Source organism: Styela clava, chromosome 1, assembly GCF_964204865.1.
Source record: "Styela clava chromosome 1, kaStyClav1.hap1.2, whole genome shotgun sequence".
Classification (NCBI taxonomy): Eukaryota; Metazoa; Chordata; class Ascidiacea; order Stolidobranchia; family Styelidae; genus Styela; species Styela clava.
Genome location: NC_135250.1, coordinates 1,832,778 through 1,860,614, shown reverse-complemented (window position 1 = coordinate 1,860,614; position 27,837 = coordinate 1,832,778). Strand labels below are relative to the sequence as shown.

The 27,837-nt window shown below is 37.3% G+C and overlaps 2 protein-coding genes across 3 annotated transcripts in view; one reads left to right on the top strand and one right to left on the bottom strand.

Moving 5' to 3' along the window:
* Positions 1-189: 189 nt before the first annotated feature.
* Positions 190-23,491, bottom strand: LOC120335629 (gametogenetin-binding protein 2-like). 2 transcript variants are annotated; one of them, XM_078116069.1, is made up of 17 exons: positions 23,363-23,491; positions 22,081-22,161; positions 21,630-21,739; positions 19,890-20,033; positions 18,457-18,555; positions 17,820-18,038; positions 16,828-17,124; positions 15,428-15,535; positions 12,440-12,614; positions 11,461-11,622; positions 9,912-10,056; positions 8,929-9,036; positions 7,188-7,271; positions 4,287-4,414; positions 3,364-3,447; positions 2,478-2,544; positions 190-1,228 (listed from the first exon to the last, which is right to left on the bottom strand). In XM_078116069.1, the coding sequence occupies exons 1-17, from the start codon at positions 23,450-23,452 to the stop codon at positions 912-914; spliced, it is 2,418 nt and encodes an 805-aa protein (XP_077972195.1). In that variant the 5' UTR covers positions 23,453-23,491; the 3' UTR covers positions 190-911. The 2 variants fall into 2 exon arrangements, with proteins under 2 accessions (XP_077972195.1, XP_077972191.1); XM_078116065.1 differs by lacking the exon at positions 7,188-7,271 and adding an exon at positions 5,954-6,037.
* A 4,187-nt stretch (positions 23,492-27,678) lies between these two features.
* LOC120348385 (uncharacterized) overlaps positions 27,679-27,837 on the top strand; it is a 38,149-nt gene continuing 37,990 nt past the window's right edge. Inside the window, exon 1 of the mRNA XM_078116057.1 lies at positions 27,679-27,833. Within this exon, the coding sequence (XP_077972183.1) occupies positions 27,776-27,833 (58 nt within the window). The 5' untranslated portion in view covers positions 27,679-27,775. The remainder of the gene's footprint in view (positions 27,834-27,837) is intronic.

The following is a 27,837-nucleotide window of genomic DNA, read 5'->3' as shown; positions in this document are numbered from 1 at the left end:
TATTATCTATGCCTATAACATTACAATGCCCTAAGAGCTAGCTTGTGCGACGCGGAATGCATGTCATAAGATTAATAAGCAAAATCTTTGTGACTGAAACTTCTAGAAAGCCTATGTTACATAAAGCTGTTTGTATCTGGCTCTTCTGTATCCATAGTTGCAAACATCTTGATAAATCATTCAATAAAATTATATAACAGCATTTTATTCAATATAATGCAGCCAACGGCAACACCTACTTTCATCTAAAATATAATAGCAGAATAACCTTATGTTTATGGTAACAATATTTGCTATCATCAATAAACAAACGATATGTGTAAACTACAATTATTTTTTTTTGTAAAATATCCCACTTTTTGGGTTTTTGACAAAAATTAGAGGCGCATAAGAATTGTATTATGCTCATTTTTGGCAATGTGTTTTTACGTCCAGCAGAGCAGAGGAGTTTTTTTGTCCCAAGGATTAGAAATTTTACCAGAGTCCCTTTGACGTTTGAGAGTCAAAGTCAAAATTTTGAACCCGGAGAACCAAAGTAAAACGATTTGAAAGTGAAAATTCGCAAGTCTAAAGTTTTAAATACAATTAAAATAATTTACAAGCTTAGAGTCAGAAGTAGAAATCAACTATTAAATCAAAACAAATTATTATAAGCAAAGCCCCTAGAAACAAACCAAAGGACTTTATGCCAAAATTTTTTTTTAATATTTTAAGCTCAGAGTCAGGTCAATGTTTTTGGGAGGACAGTTAGTTTTCAGGATGTTGAGAATTGTCAATAAAAGTTTTCCAGCTCCGAAGCCCTGCTGTTCAACGTATGAAAATAACAAATTACAATAAACATAATAAAAACATAAAAATCGGGAATTTTTCAGTTTTTCTGGAAAAAATTGAGTCGTAATTATTTGGTTAAACTATTTACGGGATTTCACTTTTTTCCCATTGGAATGGTTTGTACCATTTTGGGGTTTCCCCTTACGTTGTTGGTTGCCATTGACGACAGTCACGCTCTGGTGACCACTGCCTCCATCGTTGCCGTTAGCAACCTTGGCACCTTCACTTAATTCGTCCCCCTTTCCACAAAAATGCAAAAAGTTCTTTCGAATTTTTTCCCGCAGAACGATTCTTTCCTCTCGAATTCGATTCCTGTCTCTCTCGAACTCCGCTATCTCTTCCGCTGTTAAACCGTCGCCGTCACTTTCCTCGTCATCGGGGTCGTGACCTTCTGAACCTATTATGAAAAACAAAGAAGCGTAAGTTAAAAATCATGATGAGATACTTTATAATCAAGCTTTAGCTTGTGGACTTTGTGATAATGCTTGAATATAAGAGAACAATGTTAAAATAGACAGGCCTGTAGCCAAATACTTTTAAATGAGGGGGTTCTTGAAATGCTTTTTGCCGAGTTCAGGGTGGTCCAAACCCAGGCCCGCGGGCCACATGTGGCCCGCTGCTTCATTATCTGTGGCCCGCGTCACATTCAGAGAGTAATCAAAAAATCGCATTTCGTTTTGTTTCGTCATAAAATTAATCAGAAAAATCTTTTGACATATTGTCATCACTAATGTCACTGAATTAAATAGTGTTATGGCTAGCTGGGGCAACCAGCGAAGTTGAATGAGGTGCTTGGCAGTCTAATTTGTTATCTGGTTTTCTAACTTTTTGGTCGGTAATATATGCTAACAATATAGGCATCATAGAAAACTAAAAATCGAATGCGGATTCTATTAGCTCGGGATGGCTATGTCTGATACCTATGCGTTTGTACAATAAAAGTGTTTGTTTTGTATTGCACTGTTCACCTATTTTTAGTACTATTGTGGCCCGCGAACAATGCAAAAATAATTTTGTGGCCCGCGGAGCCGACAACCTTGGATCACCCTGGCCTAGTTAGACGGGAATGGCTAGCGGAACTGCCCGAAGGTCAGACAACGTGAGTTTCAAGAGTCTTGGAGTGTTCTAGCTACGAGAAATTGTTTTGTATGATACAGGAAATGCTTTTTTCATTTTTCAAAAAGGGAGGGGGAGGTCCCAACATACAAATTATAAAAAACAAACAAAGCACAAGTGATAAAAACATGAGATATTCTGTAATTGATCTTCAAGCTCGTGATAATGCTTCAATATAAACTATGTTAAAATAGACACAGTAGACAGGGGCGTAGCAGACTGAAATTTTCGATGTGCGGGGGGGGGGGGGGGATTCTTGAATTGCTAATTGCCTAGTTACACCGGAGTCTCTAGCTGAACCGCCAGAAAGCCTGAAAACGTTGGTTTTCTAGTGCTTTGAAAGTCGGAAAAGTGTTCAAGCTACAAGAAATTGTTATTTACGATACAATTTTTTTTTTAAATATCCAAAGGGGGGGGGGGATCCGACATAAAAATCTTCTCCCCCCAAGGTTTGCACAAATTCCACCCCCCCCCTCCATGTACGTCCTCGCTCCCCGAATACACTGATTTATGTAAAAATCTTTACTTACCATTTCCATCGCCATTGACAACACCTTGTTTATCTCTTTGGCTTCGACTAGTGAATTTGTCAGGTTCCTATAAATGCACAAAGCAAAACATAACATTTTATGGACCTCCAGGAGTATGCGCACCAAGATGGCGCACAACCTGAACATAGTATGTGTGTACCGGTTAGGATTCAGGTTGTGAGACATCTTGGTGCGCATACTTATGGAGCACCAAGACGTCGCACAACCTGAACATAATATGTGTGTGTACCGGTTGAATTCAGGTTGTGAGACATCTTGGTGTGCATAATTATAGCTGATTTAGAGGTTTAATCCATTCAATACTACAACCAGTCGAATAGTCAGTTTTGCACGTCTTACATTGAATCATAATTGTTATAACAAACACCCAGTGTCGAGGTCATAATCCAAATTTTAACGGAGCTCAGAGGCAGGAAAATTTTTATAAATAAGGGGCAAATTTGGGAGTTGGGAATCCGATTAAAATTTTTTTTAACCAGATTCAAAATTTTGCTCAACCGAAGTATTAGGACTGAGAGTCTAAATTTCTTGGGACTTGCAGTTGCGTACTAAACCAGTTTTCAAACTTTTTCGTCTCGGAACGCCTACACTTTTTATCCTGCTTGTTGAACACTAAAAATTAGAAGCTAAAATTGAAGGGTTGAACGATTGACGATAACGCAATGATTCAAAGACTGGCACAAGATTTGGATAGCAAGACATGTCATGTCCGCCTGTTTGTCGCCAGTTCGGTGACAAATTTACAACCCACCGAACTACGACCGAGATCACCATAGCGACCAATTTAGTCGCTAATTCGATCCCTATTTCTCGAAAGTTTGCGGAACACAGTTTGCGAAAAGCTGTATTAAATAAAGAAAAGCACCTCTTTCAGCATTTCTAACAGTCTCGATTGAAAATTTCCGGATTCCTGAGAGGAGAAAGGTTTCCCAATGTTGTAGATGTTGCTCTAGGGAGAAAGAGAAATAAAAAATTAAACTGTAAATTAGCAATTTGAACAATGTTTAGTGCAGTGGTTCCTAACTAGGGGGGGCTTAGAGCGGTTAGAAAGGACCACAATGCCAGGCGCAGAAATGGTTTTACTTTTTCCTTCACAAGAAATCCCGTTCTTTTTAGTTTCATTGCTTGGTAAGGGCATTTCACAGGGTGTTTCCACTTTGTTGAGCATGAATTGTTTGAACATAAAGAATACAATTACTTTTGCTGTTGGTCGATGTAACCGCATTTTACACACAATTAATATAGAAAGACATTCAAATGCTCGTTTTGATCATAAATCAAATATTTTGCGAACAAAAACAGGTGCTCCCGAAGTATGCGAACCAAGATGTCGGACATCGGAACGTAACATGGGTAACCGGTTAGGGTTAGGCAATAATTTTTTTCCAATTTTCCTTATTTTAGTCCTATTATCAGTTCGAAGACTAGCCAAGAGCCTCCCGTAGTATTTATACCTAAAATTATGGCCTAACCCTAACCTAGTACACATATGTGTCCGATGTCCGCCATCTTGGTTCGCATACTTCGGGAGCCCCTTAAAACATCATTATCTGGTGACAAAGTTAGCTGTTTTAAGGAGTGGCGCAGCGTTTCATAAACCGTTGCATAAAAATTTCCAATCCCGATTTTGAACTATCCGACATTACAAGAAAATCGAGTGGCCAACATTACAAGTTTTGCAGACTTTCTGAATTCTGATTAACCAAAATTGAAAAAAACTACTCAAATACAACGCTAAACGAAAATGATAAGGACATCCCTACCTTTAGACAAAACTTAAAGACTCACTTTTACTTTTTTCCCTTTTTTGCACTTCCTTCCTGTATCCTGTGAACTTTGACACTCGTCACATGACCCTTCTGCAGGTGACTGAGATGATATTGGTGGAGCACTTGACATCTGGCAGGGACGACAACCTATGATAGAAGAAAAGAAGTGTCATAAGCAAGGCTGTGAGAAGCTAATTCAAATTGGGGATTCCAAACTCTTTCATAAGGTCATAATTTTAGGTTTCGCCACGTTGAAAATTAAGATATGATAGGATTTACATATCTCGAGGGGGAAAAAGGTTACAAAGCTTAATCAACAGTTAAGGTTGCATGAAACTAACTACCTTTCCTTGCTCTCTATGCCTTTGCGCAGGTGGATCCGTATGCGTATTACGCAAGGATGCTGTAGCAAGAGTGTAAACGAGAATATCGGTTGGAAACCAAAGACTTATCGATCGATAGTTAGGGGATCCCCCAAAACAGGAACTGCAGTTTCGATTCATCCGCTCTTGTAACTTGCGCACTGCGCACACACTCGGCAGGTCTCAAAATTCTCTCGCTTTACAAAAATCTAGATCACTATATCAATAATTGATTGATAACTCGCTAATTATACAACATAATTCGCCCAAAATCAATAGGATTCTGGTCCGAGATAAGATGAATGCACATGCAAAATCTGGAGCAGATTCAATCTTGCTTTCGTGAGATATCGCGTGCATCTAACAGACAAACATACAGACATACAAATACCTATCAACATACTTACCGATTAAAATCGATAAGTAATGACTATTCTATTCAAGAGTCTTGCTGCACACTAACACAAATATATTTCTGTAACGTTTCGTCTGAGCGACGTCAGACTTCTTCAGACATTATTGTAAAATGCTTTTCTGACGAAAAGTTACAGAAATATATTTGTGTTCGTATGCAGCACGACTCTTGAGTTGAATAGAAGAGCTTAATCATATGGCAAACCCTGGCCTCTTGTCCGGTTGCCAATCCATATTGGGTATTGCATTAGTTAGCCAGTTATTGCATAGATTTGGTGGTGAAACACCCTTCGGCAGTGAGAGGAGTCCAGCAACCTCTCGCACATAATTATTCTGCAGGATTTGAACCTGCGAATCCCCAAAACAGAGCCTCGATCAAATAAGGCAGGGGTTCACGATCCCCCAGGGGTTCACAAGAAGATTTCCAGGGGTACTTGGACGGCAGTCAAGTTTTAGTGTGTTGCTGTTTTTTAATATTCTTCATTACTACCATGGGAAAATGCGTGTCGATCGAAACGTAGATTTTCCCCGGATGTTGCGATTGTGACACAACAACATGAAATTCACGGCTTTGCAGGCAAATTGTGAAATCTCAAAAGACAGCGTGTTGCGAGCGTTGGAGGTAGTGATTATGCTTTTTAAACTTGGAAGAGATTTTAAGAATTCATTAGTTAGGCGGAGGACGAGGGCAATAATATTAACACGAAGATTTAATTTAGTTACATCTGGTCGATAAATTGTTGTGTCAACAAATTGTTAGTCACTATATCACAACTTTGTTCGATGTCTGATTACCGGGGGTTCGTGTTGATTGTTTCGTGACTTGGGTGGTACTTGACAGAAAAAAGGTTGAGATCCCCTGAATAGAGGGTGAAAACACCCTTATAAAATAAAATAATAATTCACTTACTTTTATGTCCGAACTCTCCACTTGATCCCTTATTGATTTTGTGAGGGAAAGCAGCTCTGTTTTCTTTCTCTGCACATTCATGCTCTGAATATAAACAAGAGAATACAAGATAATAATCTGAATACTGTATTAGCTCGTTTTGTAGCCCGGGCCCATGTTTTTTTAACCAAACATACTAACCGTGCCCTTATTCAAACCGGCCGTTACTCAAGCACGGGCGCTTGATGATTTAAACGAAAACGAAAATTTTTTGACTTTTTCTATGCATCGCAGGTACAAATCCGCAATAGAAGAAAAGTTTTGCGACGCCCTATCAATACTGAAACGACGCACTTTGGCTTCGCGACGCACAGTTTGAAAACCACGGTGTTACGTAATCAATGCTATCTGTTATGTAATTGGACGCCTAAGGTGTGAGTGTTATCTACCAGCGCTTAAATTTCAACAGCGTTGTGACAAAAGCGCTTTTCAAAAAATCAGCTTCTACATCGGGCGGGTATTCAAGCACCAGCCCCTATTTATTTTTATGTTCTGTTCACACGGGCGGCTATTCAAACGGGCCCTTAATCAAGATCGGGCCATAAAACGAGCATATACGGTATAAGTAGATATCCCCAGTAGATATCCCCTCTCGCACATAATTATTCTGCAGGATTCGAACCTGCGAATCCCCAAAACAGAGCCTCGATCAAATAAGGCAGGGGTTCACGAGAAGATTTCCAGGGGTACTTGGACGGCAGTCAAGTTTTAGTGTGTTGCTGTTTTTTAATATTCTTCATTACTACCATGGGAAAATGCGTGTCGATCGAAACGTAGATTTTCCCCGGATGTTGCAATTGTGACGCAACAACGTGAAATTCACGGCTCTGCAGGCAAATTGTGAAATCTCAAAAGACAGCGTGTTGCGAGCGTTGGAGGTAGTGATTATGCTTTTTAAACTTGAAGGAGAGATTTTAAGAATTCATTAGTTAGGCGGAGGACAAGGGCAATAATATTAACACGAAGATTTAATTTAGTTACATCTGGTCGATAAATTGTTGTTTCAACAAATCGTTAGTCAATATATCACAACTTTGTTCGATGTCTGATTACCGGGGGTTCGTGTTGATTGTTTCGTGACCTGGGTGGTACTTGACAGAAAAAAGGTTGAGAACCCCTGAATAGAGGGTGAAAACACCCTTATAAAATAAAATATGTGAAACCCCCCTATAAAGTAAAATATCAATTCACTTACTTTTATGTCCGAACTCTCCACTTGATCCCTTATTGATTTTGTGAGGGAAAGCTGCTCTGTTTTCTTTCTCTGCACATTCATGCTCTGAATATAAACAAGAGAATACAAGATAATAATCTGAATACCGTATTTGCTCGTTTTGTAGCCCGGGCCCATGTTTTTTTAACCAAACATACTAACCGGGCCCTTATTCAAACCGGCCCTTACTCAAGCACGGGCGCTTGATGATTTAAACAAAAACGAAAATTTTTTGACTTTTTCTACGCATAGCAGGTACAAATCCGCAATAGAAGAAAAGTTTTGCGACACCCTATCAATATTGAAACGACGCACTTTGGCGTCACGACACCCAGTTTGAGAACCACGGTGTTACGTAATCAATGCTATCTGTTATGTAATTGGACGCCTAAGGTGTGAGTGTTATCTACCAGCGCTTAAAATTCAACAGCGTTGTGACCAAAGCGCTTCACATTTTCTATTGTTCTCTACCACTGAAAAATCAGCTTCTACATCGGGCGGGTATTCAAGCACCGGCCCCTATTTATTTTTATGTTCTGTTCACACGGGCGGCTATTCAAACGGGCCCTTAATCAAGATCGGGCGGTAAAACGAGCATATACGGTATAAGTAGATAATCCCAGGGTAAGGAATGTCTCTAACAGTGGTGTGCAATATTTTTTGGCGGCGGGTCATATAACCAACTTCAGATATCTAGCAGGGCGACACATGTTTCATCTGAGTGTTGACAAGGGACACACTCAATGAACCTTTCCCCGAGCATTGACTTCCTTGTTTACTTCACGACATTGGCCAATCAGCAAGATGCTAAAAGTGACGTAACAATGCTCCCTTTTCGCATCCGCTCAGACACTTTCAGGCGCGGTTGTAAACATTACCTAGTTTTCGCGTTTCTGAACTCTATTCGTTAGTTTTCAGTTGAGTTTCGGAAACTTAAACATAAATCAGATAATTCAATGATCACTCTGTCTTCCTAGAAGTTTCAATTTAATTGCAGTAATAAATAATTAGTGTAGAAATAGCTGTGATAAACTAGGCTGAAATTCTTTACCGGTACTTTTAAAAAACAGATTGTTGAATGCTGTGAAGCATAATAATGGTTTGAAACACATACCCCATTTTACAGACGCCAACTCGCGGAACCACACCTAAAATAGCCACGAAAATTTTGCAATGGTGAGGTATAGGAAGAATTATTTTTAGGGGTCAAAGGTCGAGGAAAGGTCCATGGCTTGGCGGGCTGAGTTGTGGCCTGCAAGCAGCCTATTGCACACACCTTGTCTTTAGAATGACTTAATCAGACACCGATAGAGATGGATATTTTGAATCGAATAGTAAATTATTTAAATCGGTTCAGATGGAAATTTTTTCGAATCACTGCCATCTTGCTTTTTTTGTCTTCCAGATATTCTAAGTCGGTGTTCTCGAAGTATGCGAACTAAGATGGCGGACATCGGAACGTAACATGGGTAACAGGTCAGGGTTAGGCGATAATTTTTTTCCAATTTTCCTTATTTTAGTCCTATTATCAGTTCGAAGACTAGCCAAGAGCCTCCCGTAGTATTTATACCTTAAATTATGGCCTAACCCTAACCTAGTACACATATTACATTCCGATGTCCGCCATCTTGGTTCGCATACTTCGGGAGCCCCTCTAATTCATGTCAAATTTTTAAAATGTTGTTGTTACAATAAAAGCAACCCAATTACTCGTATAACTCACCATCGTGGTTGCAGAAACCATCTGAGCATGTGACCTCTGACCCCTCTCTTGAACTGACGCTACTTTCACAATATCCTGATGAATATCCGAGATCACTTCCTTGGAAACCTGAAAAATGGTTACAGTAGCGATTAGCATTGGCAGGGAAATAGCTTGGAATTTTCAAAATAGGGGTTTTGAAATTTCAAATTGCCAAGTTAGATTGAAAAAGACGGCTAAATGCGGGTTTTCAAAGGTATCGAGGGTTAATCGAGAACATCGGTCGGAGACCGAAGACTTATTGATCGAAAGCCAGGGGATCCCCCAAAACAGCGCTCTTACTCCATAGTGACACCTTGTGTCCCATCACTAATTAATTAATAACTCGCTAATTATATGACATAATTCATCCAAAATCAGTAGGCTTATGGTCCGAGATATGATGAATGCACATGCAAAATTTAGAACAGATTCAACCTCGCCTTCTTGAGATATTGCGTTCATCTAACAGACAAACAAACAGATATAAGAGACATATGAATATAGACATATGCTATGCATAATAAAAATAGCTGTTTTTACATTTCAAAAGGGGGGGGGGGGGGGGGGGGGGGTCATAAACTTAGCTAGTCCGGCGAATGAACTTAACTAGTTGAGGAAGCCAACATACAACATGCCATATGTCAAAGTTTCAAAAGAAAGATTTTCTGCAATGCAGTGGTATATCTACGTAAAATGATGTATGTGGCAAATTTTGAAAATGCACCCCTTTCAACGATGGTTGACAATTTTCATTAACAGATTTTATTGAAATGAGACACTCCCATGGGACCTCCTGAAGTATGCGCATCAAGATGGCGCACAACCTGAACTTAGGTTGTGTACAAGGTTATGGTTCAGGTTGTGCGCCATCTTGGTGCGCATACTTCAGGAGTACCCTTTCATGTTATTATCTGAATAAAAGGCCTGATTAAGCGTTTTATAAAAATACTACGTCAACTCACCAGGGCTTCTGTTGCCGTCATCTCTCCCACCTTTTCGACAAATGCGGTTGTTAGAGCACATTACACTGGTCGCAGGTAGGGAGGGGGAATCCCGGTTGTTGCATGAAGGAACCTTGTTGCTTGCATCAGTGTTTGGTGGAATTGTCTGTGAAATTCATAAATAAATATTTTAGACTACCGGAACGAATAGTTTCTTTTTAGACTGAAGCTTGGCAAAACTGAATTATTTAGTATACTGAAGGTATTTTGAAAAATTATTTTTAACCCTGCTAAAACGCTTAAAAACAGTGAAAAACCGTCAAAAAACGCCAAGAACCCTGCTAAAACGCTTGAAAACAGTGAAAATCCGTCAAAATACATCAAGAATCCTGCTAAAACGCTTAAAATGGATTATTGAATGACCTAAGGATGTCCAAAACAAATCGAATTCGAATACATTCATTATATACAATATGGTGAATTTTTGAATTTAGAAATGACTTAGAATATTGTTATTCAAAACTTAAGAATTTTAAGTCATCAGCAGATCAAACTGTGAGATATTTCAACTGGTAAGAAACAACACAGAGAAAACAATTTCATATTCATTTTGTTTTAGATGTGATCAACATGAAAATTTACATACTTTTTCTTATGCTCAATTGAGAATGTATTTAAAATTTTATATTCAGATATATTTTCTCCAAATGTATTCAAAATAGTGAAATATTTTGTTTTGGCGTGTACCCCTTCAAAGCACCTACTAAAATTATATAATCCATGGTGGGCAGTGGCAGATAAGTGCCAAGCACTACTGAGACTACATAACGACATGCAGCGTTGAATCACACATTAGTAAAGACCCATCGACTCTAGACTGTGCAATATAATCAGGAAAATAGTGATGGAATGACTAGGGCTGGGAATTTCAGGGAAAACCATATTAATCGTTAACCGCAGCGTGACGTTTAACATAATAATTTTAGCTTGTTACGTCACAATGGTTACAAAGCAATTTTGCTTGACCTCATCCCGGTATCGGTCAAAATAATTCACGAATCGAGATAGTTTTATGATTGCTCCGCTGCAAGATATATGCAGCGTGGGTAGAAACGATGGAAGTATTTTAGTAAAACCCGATTCCGTTCTGAAATGTCATTTATGTGACAAATTTTCGGTGTTCGGTTTTTTTCACAAAGGAAAACAGCAACTACTACGCACTTGTTGGTTGACATTGAATATACGATTTTGAAAAAAATCGTGAACAATATATTTCGATCGAAAACTGATTCTGAATTTATCATTGTCAAATTTTCATAATCTGCACACTTGGTACTTCAGTTATTTTTCCTATTTATTATGTCCTCACCAATACTGTTAGCTATATTATTTTTAATTAAACACCACAGGAGATAAATTTGCGATGAAATAATCATTTTTTAAAGAATTGTACAATATAAAGATGATTTGTACATGAGATGTCAGTTACCGGTTAAAATAAATCGTAACCGTTAACCATCTAAAATCGGTTAATCGGTTAACCATTCCCAGCCCTAGAAATGGAACAAACCTCTGCTTCTTCTTGTTTCTTTGCTTCTTCTTTCCTTTTCTTCTGTCTTTTCTTTTTCTGTCGTTTCTTTTCTTGCTTAATTTCTTGTTTCCTGTCCTGTTCTTCCAATTCTTCACAAAGTGCTTCCAGTTTATCCATTCCTACTTTTTCTTCTATCACTATCTGGAATTATAACAAAAAAAAAAAAAAGTTTGGTAAAAAAATAAAACATAAACTTGGAGTTCAGATGCTGAGCTTTGGGGTCAAAGTTTAACATGTTTTATTTTAAAACATCAAGAATATCACAATCTGGAATCAGAAAAGGGTGAAAAATATATTAAGAGCTGATGAATTGTTGTTGAGATGTTAGGCTGTGGATTCATACTTTTTCCTGCATTTTTTCATAGATATTGAGGTAGGATTCATGTTTCAAAATTCTCTAAAGAGTCCAGACCTGAGGTCAAAATTTTGTCGGATTTTCTGGATGAAAATAATTTAATATTTCAAAGTGAATTTCGAAGTGAGTATTTATGACAGAAATTCGAAAAGCGTTGATGCATTTTCACAGACAATCAGAGAAGCCTTGCATATGCCAAAATTGTTGTTAATAAAATCTGCTTGAAGAGGAGTCTGCTTTAACTCTGAGTGAGAGCGTGTGACCTTGAATAGGTGAATCCTTTTTAAAAATTATTACCCTCAAACAGCCTCGTCCCCTAGCTTACAATAGAAATAAGCCAAGTATTTTGTTTTGGGTACTCGCGTAGTATGCGCAGCAAGATGGCGGACACCGGAACGTAGTATGTGTACCAGTTTAGGGTTAGGCCATATTTCAGGTACTAATACTACGAGAGTCACTTGGCATACTACGGAATCACCGTTTTTTGTGGTCTATTACCTTGAACAGAGAATAATCCCTTTTACTTATGAGTAAGCACTCAAAATGACTTAATTTGTTCATTTCGAAACAAGTGTAAAAAAAAGTATTTTAACAATACTTTACCTCAAAAACTTGTCTCATGGTTTCAACACTGACATAAAACAAGACTCTCCATGTCTGGCATTCAGCTCGTACTTTCTGCCACAATCGATGTAATCTCTCGTACAAATACAAACTAATACAAGTCAGAACTTCTTCTTGGGCTACGTCGATCGTTTTTGCATGTCGTTCACGACGTCTGAAATGAATTATAATTTTTAAAAAGCATGTTCACAGCTTCACTGAGAGCACCGGATTTCTCCTTGCAACTATAATGGTTATTACTTAAGTATGTTGATAGGTATTTGTCTGTCTGTTTGTTTGTCTGTCTGTCTGTCTGTTAGATGCACGCGATATCTCATGAAAGCGAGATTGAATTTGCTCCAGATTTTGCATGTATTGCAGCCTATTGATTTTAGATGAATTATGTCGTAGAATCAGCAAGTTATTAATTAATTAGTGATGGGACACAAGGTGTCACTATGAAGTAAGAGCGCTGTTCTGGGGGATCCCCTAACTTTCGATCGATAAATCTTCGGTCTCGGAACGATATTCTCGTTTATACACTTAGTACTTAGCAACCTGTACAAAGCTTGTGCATAACATTGGCTACGAATCCTTTACAGCAGGGGTCGGCAACCTACAGCCTGCGGACCGAATCCGGCCTGCAAAGTAATATAATCCGGCCCTCGACGCTTCACTGAATAATACTAACAGAACAGCTGTTTTGACGATTATATTCTTTACGTAACGGAATTTTTTGTAGACTAAATTATATTATGATCTAACAAAGATGAAATTTACAATTACTCGTTAAATAAGCCTATAATTTAATTATAATTAGGCAAAACGCAGAAAAGTTGATGCTAAGTGCAAAGGGTTCAATAGCGCCAAAAATATTCAGATGGAATCTTTGAGATGCAATGAGGAAATAAATCTATATTCTATTCGAGAGATGTATCACTGCTTGATTTTTATTATAAAAAGTATCATCCGTTCAGTTTTCAACTTTTTAAAAATATGTGCGCTCCGCCAATGACTTCCAACCTCTAAATATGGCCCGCGAGCGACAAAAGGTTGCCGACCCCTGCTTTAAAGATTGAATAAATATAGTGTTTTTTTTTTGCATTATGAGGAGGATAAAAAGCTTCACAATAGGACTAGACAAAGGAAGAATTCAATGAAGCAGGCTGGAAATCACTAAGACAGGGCTACTCAACTATTTTTATCGTAGATTTACTGCAAACACAACTTCAAAATAATTTGGGTCCGGTCTTTCCAGAAATTATATTTCGGCATCCTTAAACGGGCACTTCCTCAACCGACTTATGATTATTAGATAATCAAGATTGTTTATTATGGTTGTATAGTTCGTTTCATATGTATTTAAAACAATAAAAGGCAATTTATAAAAGAAAACTTCAAAAGAGGGGCTAATGATCCAAAATAAAGAATTAGGTACGGTCCGAATCCAATACTCGAAAGGTCCGAATTCAATACTCGAAAGGTCCGAATTCTGACCGCAGTCCGCCAGTTGAGCAGCCAGCCCTGCACCAGGCGAGTGAATTTGTGAAGAAAAGGTGCCATTGCCTTGTGAATAGGCTTTAACCATGTTGTCCTCACAGCTCTTTGATTATATTAAGGCTCTAAGTCCATCATTTTAACCAAGAATTAATAAATTGGGTGTTATATGCTACCAGGTATCAAAATTAAGAATTCAAAACATCAAATATAATTAATTTGGAATCAATTCTAATTTTTAATTTGTTTTCAAATCCCTGGTGTTTTTTTCTACCAAATAATAATACAAATGAAGCATTGCATAAAATTGATTTTAAAGGGATTTTATTAACAATCCGACAACCTTACCAATACCTTTATAAATATGTCCTCGTTTAAAAAATCACGATAAAAACAAGCAGTCTCTTGTTAATGAGCTTGCTTAAATGAATGTGTTTCCTGTTTATCATATGTCGTTGTTTATTATTTATGCTGAATTAGTATTTTGCATGTAATAGCTTGAGAAGTGGTGCAATCAGCAAATCGAGCGTCCATTATTTCAATTTTGTTATGAAGTCAATTCTCAATATATTTTAACCAGGTTTGTTGTTTTTCAATCAGTAATTATTGAAGTATTTTTACTTCTTTTAATACATCTGTGAGGGCCAAAACAATATATGGTATCAGTAAATTCCATTTGTAATTCTGAAAATTTTAGGACTTTATTATATAAGACAATATATCTTAACCAGGTTTGTTTTAGTTAAATCAGTGTTTATTCAAGTTTTTTTTAACTTTATTTGATACTAAATAGGGCATCAATAAATTCCCTCTACATTTTGCAATTTAAAAACCCTGTATTATTTGAACACATTCTGAATCAATATTTGCTAGTATGAAATAATGATAATATTATAAATTGAGTCATGTTCGGAAGAACGCAACGAAATGTTCATTCAAGGTGCTAGACCAAGGATTCCCAAGTTTTTTTCAGGACGACCCCAAAGACAACTTTCAAGTGTCCAGTGTGACCCCAATTTTGAGTTCGATCATGTGATGGTATTAAGTAAAATAAGCTAAAACCAAACAGTGATGTCACAATAATCACCTACATTTTCTATAGCATAAGCATAGAGCGATGCCTATGGGCTTGTTTTACAGTAAGCCATGGTACAAACTGCTAAATTTAACATGGTTTGTCAAAACTTATATGTTTTGTACATCCATCCTCTACCATACCTCAGTGACCCCATGACCTGTTTACGACCCTACCTACTTATCACTCCGACCCAACTTGGGGTCGCGACCCCTGGTTTGGGAACCCTTGTGCTAGCTAGACTTTCGAAATGCATTCTTGTTAAAAGAGTATTTTTGAAGATCTTATTTTTCTATTATTCACAGTTTTCACTACTGTGTGATTCCAATTATTCAAATAGATAAATTTCTACATATAACTGTTTTGAAATAATTTTTTAATAATAAATAAGCAATAATAAAGCAAAACAGTCTCACCCTCCAGAAATCTCAGCTTCAGCCCTCGTCATCAGATGGGCGATATAATTAGTCTCACAGCAGACATGGATATGACGAGATTGGTTGCCTTGTACCAGTGGCTCATCGCTGTAAAAATGTATATTAATCAAAATTTACTCATTTTATAAACGAAAGAGAAAATAAAATTTATATAAGCAAAATTTTTTTTTTGGAATCTATTAAATAAAAGTAAAATCTTAAGATGAACGTCAAATTTAGCATACTACTTACTGTTAAGCCTCGCATATAAACCGACCCTACAAATCGTAACACGCCGTACCTGTCACAGCAAATGATTCCAAAAGAGATTAAGTGCGATATAAGTTGTGCATATAAGCCAAATTTTTAGTACGATCAGAGTTATATAAGCTATGTATGTAGGTATAAGCCAGGGTTCGGCAACCTACGGAGCAATATAATCCAGCCCGCGACGCGTCAATGAATTATAGTAACAAATTATAGCTGTTTTGTCGATTATATTGTTCACGCAAAAAAATTTACGTGTAGACTAAATTATATTATAACGTAACAAGTATATAATTCACATTTACTCCTTTAATGAGCCTATAATTTAATTATAATTTAGACAAATGGCAACAAAACGCAGAAAAGTTGATGCTAAGTGCAAATGGTTTAATAGCGCAAAAAATTTTTAAATGGTCAGTCTTCGCGCGCTGCTTAAAATTTAAACTCGGATCCGTGTGATAAAATGTGATTCATTGGTCATCCATTCGATTTTTAACTTTCTAAAAATATGTGCGGCCCGCAAATGACTTCAACCTTTGATTTTGGCCCACGAGCGACAAAAGGTTGCCGACTCCTGGTATAAGCTGACCCCTTAGTTTGTCAACTCTTTTGTTGAGTTTCAAACTAAGCTTATATACGAGGATATACCGTATACAAAGACTGAATCCTTTTTGTTGTCCAGTCACGCCCAATACAAATAAATCCAATATTTCATATTCAAAAATATTTATGAATGTATTCGAAATTGTAAATTATTCAGTTCGCTCATTAGACCTGCGAAAATTAAGAAACGAGGATATCGGTCAGAGACCGAAGACTTATTGATCGAAAGTTAGGGGATCCCCAAAACAGCGCTCTTACTCCATAGTGACACCTTGTGTCCAATCACTAATTAATTAATAACTCGCTAATTATACGACATAATTCGCCCAAAATCAATAGGCTTCTGGTCCGAGATAAGATAAATGCACATGCAAAATCTGGAGCAGATTCAATCTCGCTTTCGTGAGATATCGCGTGCATCTAACAGACAAACAGACAGACAAATACCTATCAACATACTTACCGATTAAAATCGATAAGTTAAAAGTCAAATAAAATACCCCAACATAAATGGTTCTATATGGTAGTACCTTGTTTCAGTAGATTTATCCACAGTATTTTTATCATCTTCCGATTCTGTATTTCCAGACAGCAGTTCCGCTTCATGATCACATTCATCGCTTGAGTGATCACAGCCTTCACATTCTGCAGAATCACAAGAAGCCCTTTCCTCAGCCTCTCGTTCGAGCGCAAGCTTAGATTTGGGGCCACAAAATCGAAGTCCAACATACAGAGCGCTACAGTACCCCGTCTCTTTCTTGGGATCGATTTCGTCGACTAGAATCCCAAAAGCTCGTGCTACCTTGCTTTTACAGTCTTTACAAAATCTGTAAAAAAATATGGTTATTAGGAGCGAGAAATATTTTGCCGACGATCAATTCTTGAAATGTCAGAATTTTTGATTAAATCATACAATCAATGTCAGTGCTCTCATAAATTGATCACACGAAGAGGATCATAGTTACTTGATTGAACCCGTCCGAGGATAATATTCAGATATGAAACCAAATGTCTGAGTATTGGCACAAGGGTAAAGGAAGCCCCACTAGGTATGTTCCATACTTTAAAGGCTCTTCGATAAACAAAGGCATTAATGCTGTGAGTTGCGAGCTGCCACTATCCACTAATATGTTAATATTAATAATGATAATCAGAACTAGCGATAACGAGTTTGTCGCAAGATTGCTAAAATATGTATCAAAATAAAATACATTAGGCAGTTTATTACATATTTTTATGTCCAGCGGTCGCCGTGGTATTTTAGGAAAGTAATGTTTTTATTTTGATATAAGAAAACGCAACTGTGAGTTACGTTGGACACAACTAAATTAATATATAAGGACATTTCAGAATCTGGTAGTTATTATAGATTGAATATTTTATGCCACAGAAAAATCCTTATACACTGAAATAACAGCTCTTTTAAAGAGCGCGTAATCGTGCAACTTTTAGAGACGGCAATGGGAATTTCCGATTTTGAAAATCCTGGCTGCTCGCCTGATCAGAACACAAATTGTTTTACCTGTGACGTTTCAAGTATTCTTCCATCAAATCCAGAATTCCTTCGCAATCTAAGATGACAACTTCTTCCTTGCATTCGTTGGATAAATCGTTCCAGATATCCATCCAGGATCCGTTCCCGTAATAAGGGGTGATAGGAGGGGCGATGTTAGAGGTCGCAGGAGGCAAAGAACTCAGATTTGAACAAGCTTGGCCGTTGTTTGGTGACATTGCAAGGGCTCTGGAAAAGGTAGAAAAAATTGATTAGAGAAGGTAGTTACAAATGTAGCTAACAAAAATCCAAACGCCCATATATATGTTTATAGGCCATGTATCAGATCTAGACGGGTAGTAATTTTTTTCGATTATTTTGCCCCCCCCCCCTCCCCGGTCGATCAACTTTGGGGACCACGGATTTAATAATGCATAGTTTAATAAACTAAGAAGGCAATATTACTACAAAATATCTTGGGCTAGTGTAAGTGACTGGGAGCCCTACATGGCTCATACAAGGCTGTCAAAGCATCTTTGGGAATAAATTTACTGCGGGTGAGAACTTGAATAGTAACTGTTAACATGTTTGTGACATTGTGCTACCCATTAGGCCTATCTACTTTCCTCCACCTGCCCCAAGATAACAAGAATTGCTATTTACAAACCTTCCTAGCCTTGGTTTCTGCATTTCCAATGAATGAATGAAGCATCGTTTGTTTTTCTTGCTTTTTAAAATATTCTTGATTAATCCATGCATATGTACCCTGAAAAAAAGGGTTAGAGGTTAAATATGGTTACTACAGCTATTAAACAAAACAGACATGGCAGAAGCTATGAATCTAATACTCAAGTCAATTTAACTTACATTAAATTCAATAATCTTCGAATGCAAATTGATTTTGGGAATAATTTACAACCACATATGATGGTGGTTCTTAAACTTTCGAAGCCGCGCCCCATTTTTATGATTTGTCGTGCGCCCCACCTCAAAAATAAATAGCTAACAAAAAGCGACAAATAACAGATAGTAAGGCAGAAGGTATGTTTTATTCAAAGAATACATTGAAAATATGTGGATGGAACGTAAATATCCAAAATAAAGCGGGCAAGATAAAATCTACTGAATATTTTTCCTTTTTAGCTTCCCAAAAAATTTGTCTATGCCCTTGTTGTGGGATGCCTCCCACCAGTCAAGAGTCACTGACATATGAGAGACAGTGGGCTGCCAGCAGGTTAGGAACTCCGTGAGCTGAAGATGCTATTTAAATGGCTTTTGGTACTAAATATTAAACTGAAATATAGACAGCAGGATTCTTTTTTAATCGCCATAATCCTTGCTGGATTTTGTGCTAAAGATATACATTTTATTAAGTGAATGTACATTAAAAAAGGAGTACTATGGTAGATAGTCGTTAACAGTCAAAATTAACCGTTAACCATCTGGAACGGTTTAACCGTTAACCATTGCCTCCCTAATTAATTCATTCTCCTATTATTGCTCTCCAATCAATGGTTTTGCCTTATTATGAATTAACAAATGGCCAAAGGGGATTGTTCAATACAATCAAAATAATTATATTAATAAGCAGTTCATCAACTAATTGAAATAGAGAGATCAATCAAGCGTAACAGCCATGGTTGAGTGATTTGGAATTCTCTCAATTGCTAACCAAAGTCCAGTTTTGCCTTTACAATTTATGGATAGCATGATAACTTATTCAACAATTTAATGCAAGATATTTTCAAATATGGATATTTGAGCGCTCCAGAAATATGTGTACCAATATGGAGGTAACTAATTTTGTTCGCCTACTTTACATCAAGTTGTGTAAAGGGACTGAAACCTATGGACAGGTGGTATATTCACTTGGATAACACAGACAGTCCTCAAGCCTGCAGTTGAACTAAAAAAAGGAAAACCGGAGTAAAATTAAGGCCTAACCCTAACCTGGTACATACTACGGGAGTGCCTATTTATCACCAGAGTATTCGAACCTGCCAATATCAGCAAGGTGATCAGAACAGAGACTGGTATGGCTATCACAATGTGCCAACAGTTTATTGCAACGAAATAAATTTTCAATTGTATTTTACTTACACATCGTGATAAAACAACTTATACAAAGCTGTTGGGTTTGATGAAACGTGACGTTTGATTGACATTCCTCCTCGTGATGTCACAATCAATGGGTCGAGTGCTGGATGACCTTGGTCCGCAAGTTGATGAAACATTTGTTCAACGCTGAAAAGTATGGAAAAGTTGAAAATAATAATCAGGAACGTGGCCCAGAAAAGTAAGAAAAAAAATTATAATTATGAAATCGAGAACTTCAGGATTTTTTTTTTCAAATATTTTGGAAATCGAATCCCAATTCATATAATTGCTCTTGTAAAGTTTCGTACAAAGTTTCAATCTATTTCAGCAGGGGTGATTTTTGTACTCTAGGAACATGTCCATAACTTCGCTCAGTGATCATCTAAATCGCTGATGACAGATGAGTTTGTGTGCAGACCTTGCTTCGAGCCGATTTACCGATAAAAAAGGCAGCGCCAAAAATGAAACAAAAATTCGATTACATTCAAATTTGAAAAGATTTCATATAGTCAGGACTGCCATAACGACCTTATTTCTGTCGTAGAAAATAATTGTGTCCTTATTTCTAAGAAACGTCCTCATTTCGACATGTGTCCTTATTTAATGGGTAGAGGTTCTTATACCAGACACTTCGATTGGTCAATTTGAATGATTGATTAGCTAGAAATGCTATTTTACAACCTCATTGTTTGCTACGCGCTCTCATTATATAAAAACAGCAAATCAATTGACACAATAACAAAACAATCGCCTACCAGTCAAAAATCAATTTGTGTAACTTGAATCAAAATATTCGATATATATTGGAACAGATTGTTTCTAAGAATAAAGAACTGCTGGAGCAAATCCTTTCTAGTGCAAATTATGATTAGACACGGATCGCACTGGCATGATTACATTTTGTTTAGAACATTTCGTTCTCGTACTTATCGATTTTAATCGGGAAGTAGGTTGATAGGTATTCGTCTGTCTGTCTGTTTGATGCACGCGATATCTCACGAAAGCGCGATTGAATCTGCTCCAGATTTTGCATGTGCATTCATTTTATGCCGGACCAGGAGATTTTGGATGAATTATGTCGTATAATTAGCGAGTTATTAATTAATTAGTGATGGAACACAAAGTGTCACTATGGAGTAAGAGCGCTGTTTAGGGGGATCCCCTAACTTTCAATCGATAAGTCTTCGGCCCCAGACCGATACTCTCGTTATTCTATCATTATGTTTCCCTGATGTCCTTATTTTTGGGTTCATATTGATGGCAGCCATAGATATAGTGGATGTTTCATTTCCATACTGTCGTGCACAAAGCTCTGTTTGGAGTGAGATAACCTCATAAAAAATAAATTTATGGTTGTGGAAGGAGTATTTGGCACATTTGAATAAGTTTAGATGATTTATATCTCAAGGCTTAAGCCCTGACAAGTGACAACATTCGAGTTTACGTTCTGCACCGCTCTACCCCAAATAAAGGTATCCCCGAAGTATGTGAACCAAGATGGCGGACACCGGAACGTAGCATGTGTACTGGATTAAGGTTAGCCATAATTTCATGTACAAATACTACGGGAGTTACTTAGCTAGTCCCCGAACTTGTAATACAACCAAAATAAGAAATATTGGAATAAAATTATGGCTTAACCTTAACCTGGTACACATATTACGTTCCGGTGTCCACCATTTGGGTTCACATACTTCGGAAGTACCCAAATAAGTAGGCTATTCAAAAAAAAATTACACTCACCTTCTTCTGCAGCCGACACACGGAACCATGTGAGACAGAAATGTTGTTAAATCTCTCCCATTCATCATGCAGGCTTGTTTAACTTCTTCCACATTGAGAATGTTGTAATTCTAGAAAAAAAATGTCAAAAGTTTTTCAGTTATAAGGAATTTACTTCACTGCTGTTTTCTCAATCATTTCAACTTAAACTGCTTCAAGTCTTATATAAATTGCTATTCAATGGCATGCAATGAATGTCCATAATCCCATATAGTTTTGGAGATACTGGCATTCAAATGATGGTCTGCGACATTGCTTCATTGATTAGACTTGTTTACTTACTGAGTAAGTGCAAGTAATGTGGCTGTTAGTGATTAAATGCTATTAAAATAGGTTCAAGTTATATGTAACGGAATTTGCTATATGGAATATACTTTTTAAATGTAAAAATTTTATGAAAATCCTTACAAACCTCAATAAAAGTCCTGAGATCTGATTTAGCATTGTTGCTTTTATATCCAGGTTGAAGGGGATCATCGAATTGTAGCACAAGCTGAAATAATAATACGAATAAATAAAATAGGTTTAAGATGATTAAGTTAGGTTTTTTTCATGTTCATCCCAGAGGTAAGTTGATAAGATAACTTGAACAGCATGATGTATCACGCAAGAACTTCGTGGTGGGGGAAATCAAAACCGGTCTGCAATTATGGGCGCGGCGGTGTGGCTCAACGGGCTAAGCGTTGGGAATACGCTCGCCACCGAACCTTTAATTACTCTGCGTGGGTTCGCAGGTTCGAATCCCATGCAAGGATGGTTATGTGCGAGAGGATTGCTGGACTCCTCGCCGCCGTAGGATGGTTCACGTAACCGCTGGTCGGTTACGGCTTCCTCCACCACCAAGTCATTGCTTCCGTAAACAAACAATATAACTAATCCCATACCCGACTTGGAATGGTGACCGGACTAGAGGCCGTGGTTCGCCATATGGATAAGCCGTCCTATCGGCTTTCCTCTCCCCCGGGATAAATATGTAAATCCTATCCTATGTGAACTACTCTATAACAAAAAAGAGTACTGCAATTCACTCTCAAATAATTATCGCAGACAGGATTTGATTCTGCGAAACAATGCGGGATAATCAGAGGTGCGATGACCAGCGTGTGCATAGCAAGATGCATCAATCGGCAGGCCGTTTAACTTTTTATCTACTGAATATTCCATCCAGTTGCCCACTATGTTTTCCGTGTTCAGTTAATAATGTATTTTCATTATCAACTCAAACCCCACAAGGTTTTTTTTAAAAATACATTATTAGGGGACTAAATATCGGATAAAAAGCAATGGCCAAAGACAAGATGACCAAAACTGAATAATCAACTATTCTGCCTAAATTCTAAAGGTGTAATAAATTACGGTGGATGTAAACAATTGTTTAACAAGAGTAAAATTGTATATTCATACAGATAAAAGTAATAAATGTTTTATTTAATTCTCTATACTTTTCAGGAAATAAGTTAAGGTTTCCAACGAGTATTTCCTAAATTATTCCTAAAATAAAGAAATACAGTACCATACTGAATACTTTATTCATATTGGCATATAATTAAACCGGTCCTAACTATATACCATACTATCGGATTTCCGTCTCTCCCCGATATAAATATGCAAAAATCGTAAATGGAGACATTTAGCGTGCTGATAAGTTGAAATTATACCGAAATTTATTGAAAATGTAAAAAAGAGTTCCTCACCGTTAAATTTTTGTCAACATTGAGAGGAAGTTGTCGATTTTCGAAAGGATAATCCTCGTCATCTCTACAAACTGCGACAAGTTTCACCATTTTGTAGATTTATAAGGCTAGATAGAATATTGGTTCTGTGAAATTAATTAGTATAATTTAATATTGGGGAAGGATCAAGTTTTTGATTGTTGGACTCTAGGGACCATTTATCAAAAACTGGAAGTGCCTTGATTCAATTTAGAGGAGTGTCTCGCCCTTCAACGTATCTTCTTACAGACTTATCTAAATCTAAGACTGTGAGATAAACAGAACCCTGGAACCACGATTAACGTATGTATACACAGCAACGCATATATCTGTTTACAGGAGTCTCTGAGTCTAGTCAATGTTTTTTCTGTTCTGGCTTCCGTATGATGGTACTGCAGTACTGGTACGGGATATCTGGATATAGCGAAGTAAATGCTTTAATAAAGCCATGAAATAATGTCAGAATGTGGTGTGAAAATGCAGATCAAATTTTATTTTTTTTTAAATCTGCCTGTCGCAAAATTACTTTCCTGACAGACTTGTTTTCAATTTCGAAAAATTTACAGATTAAAGCTGAAACATTACACACAGCCAAACCAAAACTGAAATGGGCTTTAGCGTTTACTTCCCTAGATCACTCGTAGAGTCGTAGTCTAGTCTATAAGTTTATTTTCACTCCATAATCAGCGTAAAAAACAATAAAATAATTGATAAAAATAAATGGCAGAACCCCATACCCGGCATAAACTGGTGACCGGCCAGAGACCGTGGTTCGCCATATGTTTAAGCTTTATTATCACCTTTCCTCTCCCCGGGATAAATATGTAAATCCTATCCTATCCTAAATAGTCTAAATAAAACTGATTACAGAATGAGGAATAGTACGGTAATAGTATGTTTAGCAGTGACAGAATTCAGGAATTCAGAACTACATCAACTAACTTGGTTACCGAATGTCTAGATATTGGGAGTAATTGGATTATGCTACGATATATATCAGCAAAATACGCGAGATTAGCTAAATAACTATAAAGGTTAGTCACCGGTAACCGCGGGACTCGCTGAACAACGAACTCAGCGCGCCGAAGGTTGCAAATGAATAAATGGTGACGTTATTTGCAACTGACTGCTCATTTCCGCCGCCTAGCGTGCAGACTCGAATTAGCTACGATCCGAGCTTTGTTGGACTGATATAAGCGGATTATTTCATCTCATTCGTCTTAAATAAATTAATGGAACTAAATTTGCATTAAATGATACAGGATTAATAATTTATCAATCAGGAATTTGTACCGTTTGCGTAAATGACATTGCGATAATTCTTTTGAAATGCAAACCTCGACTATTAGCAGTTGCGACAAACGGGCCAACTTATATCTTTCAGAATAGGGCGCAAATTATAAAATATTGTCTTGCCACATATTGCAATGGTCTGGTTGGGAAATCGGCCTAGATTCAAGCAATATTAAATTTCAGCAAAAGCTTAAGATTCTGATTCACTGACAATTTAAGAACTCTTAAATTGTTAATGAGTCTCGCATAGCCAGAACATAAATTAGTATAAACTGGAACGAGTAATTGTATCCTTCTTTATATATCGCAATCAGGCGTACGCGGTTAGCGGAAGATTTAACGCAGTGACAATATTAAAAAAGCATTATGCGTTTTTATCCATGCGAGAGCCTTTTCAAAACATAAACTGTCGGATTGTTTATGCTTGATGGAAAAAAATCTAAGTGTTGACAAGGGCCACTCTAAATGGCTTGGCGGGTCGAATTTTGGCCCGCGGCCGCCTGTTAGAACTCTTCAGCTCGACCTTTCTATACGGACAGGTTCATCTGTGTTGATTAGGGCTGGGAATTTCAGGGAAAACACTTCAGCCGTTAACCGGGTAACGTTTGACGTATTAATTTATAATTCAGCTTGTTACACGTCACAATGCTTATAGGATAGATATATAGTATTTCGGAAACTCCATGACAAACATAAATTAAAAATGGAGAATTCTGGAAGGCAAGCAAAACTATAAAAATGTTTAAAGCATGAGAATTATCTCATGTGCCTGCCCACCAGCACGCACACACACACAAGCCCAATTAAATGAGGCTTGGGCGCCAAACTTAACAAACAAAATACATGATAGTATTAAACTTTCGGGCTGTTGTATTTTTAACAATTGCGTTGATAATAACGAATATCTGCAACTTCATGCAAAGATAATGTGGGGAGTGGAATGTAATCCATTTGCGACGATAGTTATACTCATTGCGGAAAAGGCGATAAGCAATTATTAGGGAAAATTCTAATCACACGTGAGCAGGTCTGCAGCCTAATTGATACATTGACGTGGCCAACATTGTTAAAACAGTACCGGTATACACATAGAGAGAACAAATCAAAAATATGCCATTAAATGAATGTTTAAATATGTTGCGCATTCCTATGATCATAAGTTACACTACAAACTTTTTACATATATATATATATATGTTGAATACTATAAAGCAATTTCGCGTGTTCTTATCTCGGTATCGCTCAAAATTATTCACGAATCGAGATAGTTACATGATTGCTCTGCTCTGCTGCAAGAATAGGCAGCGTCAGTGGCGTAGCAAGACTCCCCCCGCAAAACTATTTCGTGGAAATAATCCTAAAAACTCTCGAACATAAGCTAAAACAACGCTTTTTTATTTCGTCTAAAATTTCCTGTTTATCTTGGTTACTTAAATGTTTTTCATACGTTCTTCCTCTTCTGCCCTTTTTCTGCATTTCTGTGCGCCACTGAGAGGTTTTGCTTTCGACATCATTCTGACAGCCTTCGCGATCAAACCACAAGACGCCGAAAATCGACGACTCCCTGGCATTGTTACGTAACAAAACGATTTGAGCAGAACTAACATCAACGTTATAAGATGTGCATTACTTGGTTTGCAATGTAGCTTTTGGTTTGCGGCTTAAATTTACAAATTCCAACCGCTTGAGCCCCTTTGCGCCGTGGGCCCTCCCGCGACCGCGGGGGTGGATGCTACGCCACTGGGCAGCGTGGTTTGGGCATGTGGAAGTATATTAGAAAACCCGATTCCGTTGTTAAACGTCATTTATGTCACAAACTTTCAGTGTTCGATGTGCAAATTCTGCTTCGAGATATAATAAAGAAAAAGGGCATCAACAGCGCACTAGTTGTATTAAATATACGATTTTAAAATATATTCGTGGAGAAAATATTTCGAAATCGACCGAAAACTGATTCTGAATTCATCATTGTCAAATTTCCATAATCAGTAATCTTGTACGTCCATTATTTTTCACATTTATTGAGTCCCTACTCACACAGTTAATAATATTCTTTTGAATTAAACGCCACAAGAGATGGATTTGCGATGATGTAATCATATTTGAAGAAATTGTACGGTATAAAGACGATTTGTACCTGAGATGTCAGTTAACGGTTGAAATAAATCGTAACCGTTAACCATCTGAAATCGGTTAACCATTCCCAGCCGTAGTATTGATATACTTTCTGTTTTCAGTAATGGGAAACACATTTGTTTTTCTCAGACTAATAATTACCTCCGTGCTTTTAAATGATTACCAAATTCCAATGACAACAAATCTCATCGTTCAACTTGTACCATGTGCCGAATAAGCGACCAAAATGGTTTCTTGAATTTGTCCAAAGACACGCGTAGATTTTGAGAGAAGCCGGAGACTTGTTATTGGTAGTGATAGGATTGAAAGTTGAAATCGCAAGATAGTGGTTATGGAAGTAAATATAAGTGACCTTGAAAAGAAAAACGTATTGATCATGCAAGGTAGTATGCGTTAGGTGTACACCAAAATACGACACAAGGGTGCCCATTAATTAAAGTGCGACCAGACATTGGACAAAATATACAGTTTTGGACGAGTTAGGTTATTCGTCAGTACGCTGGCAAACGACTTGGTTTGCCATGAATATCATGCATATTCCAACATTCAGTGCCTAAGGTTTTATATCTATCTTAAACCAGAATTAGCAACGAATCTATTTATCGACAAGCAGTATGCGAAGAAGCACAACTCAAACTGCGGAAGAACACCGATAAAGCGTTTGACTAATAAATTGGCTTCAAAATATCTTAATACAGTAATGTTTTTAATGCATAAAGCTGGACTTCCATATTCAAGGAAGAAATATTCGTATATCCCGAAGATGCTTTCAAAAACTCCTGCGTAATTGTGTTCCATATTTTCTGAATATAAAATTATATTCTCAGAATTTTGCAGACTTCAAAAACTATAATGTCCAATATTTTTATCATTCTCAGCTAGGTATTTCCAGTGCATCTCAACTTAAATTAGTCTATTATTTAAACTTTATTCTGCGTGGAGTTCGAATCTTGTTATAGAAGTAAAATGCGTTTCAAGATCATAATATTATTGTTCGTTGCTTGTATTATGCGGGCGGAGGCGGGTGA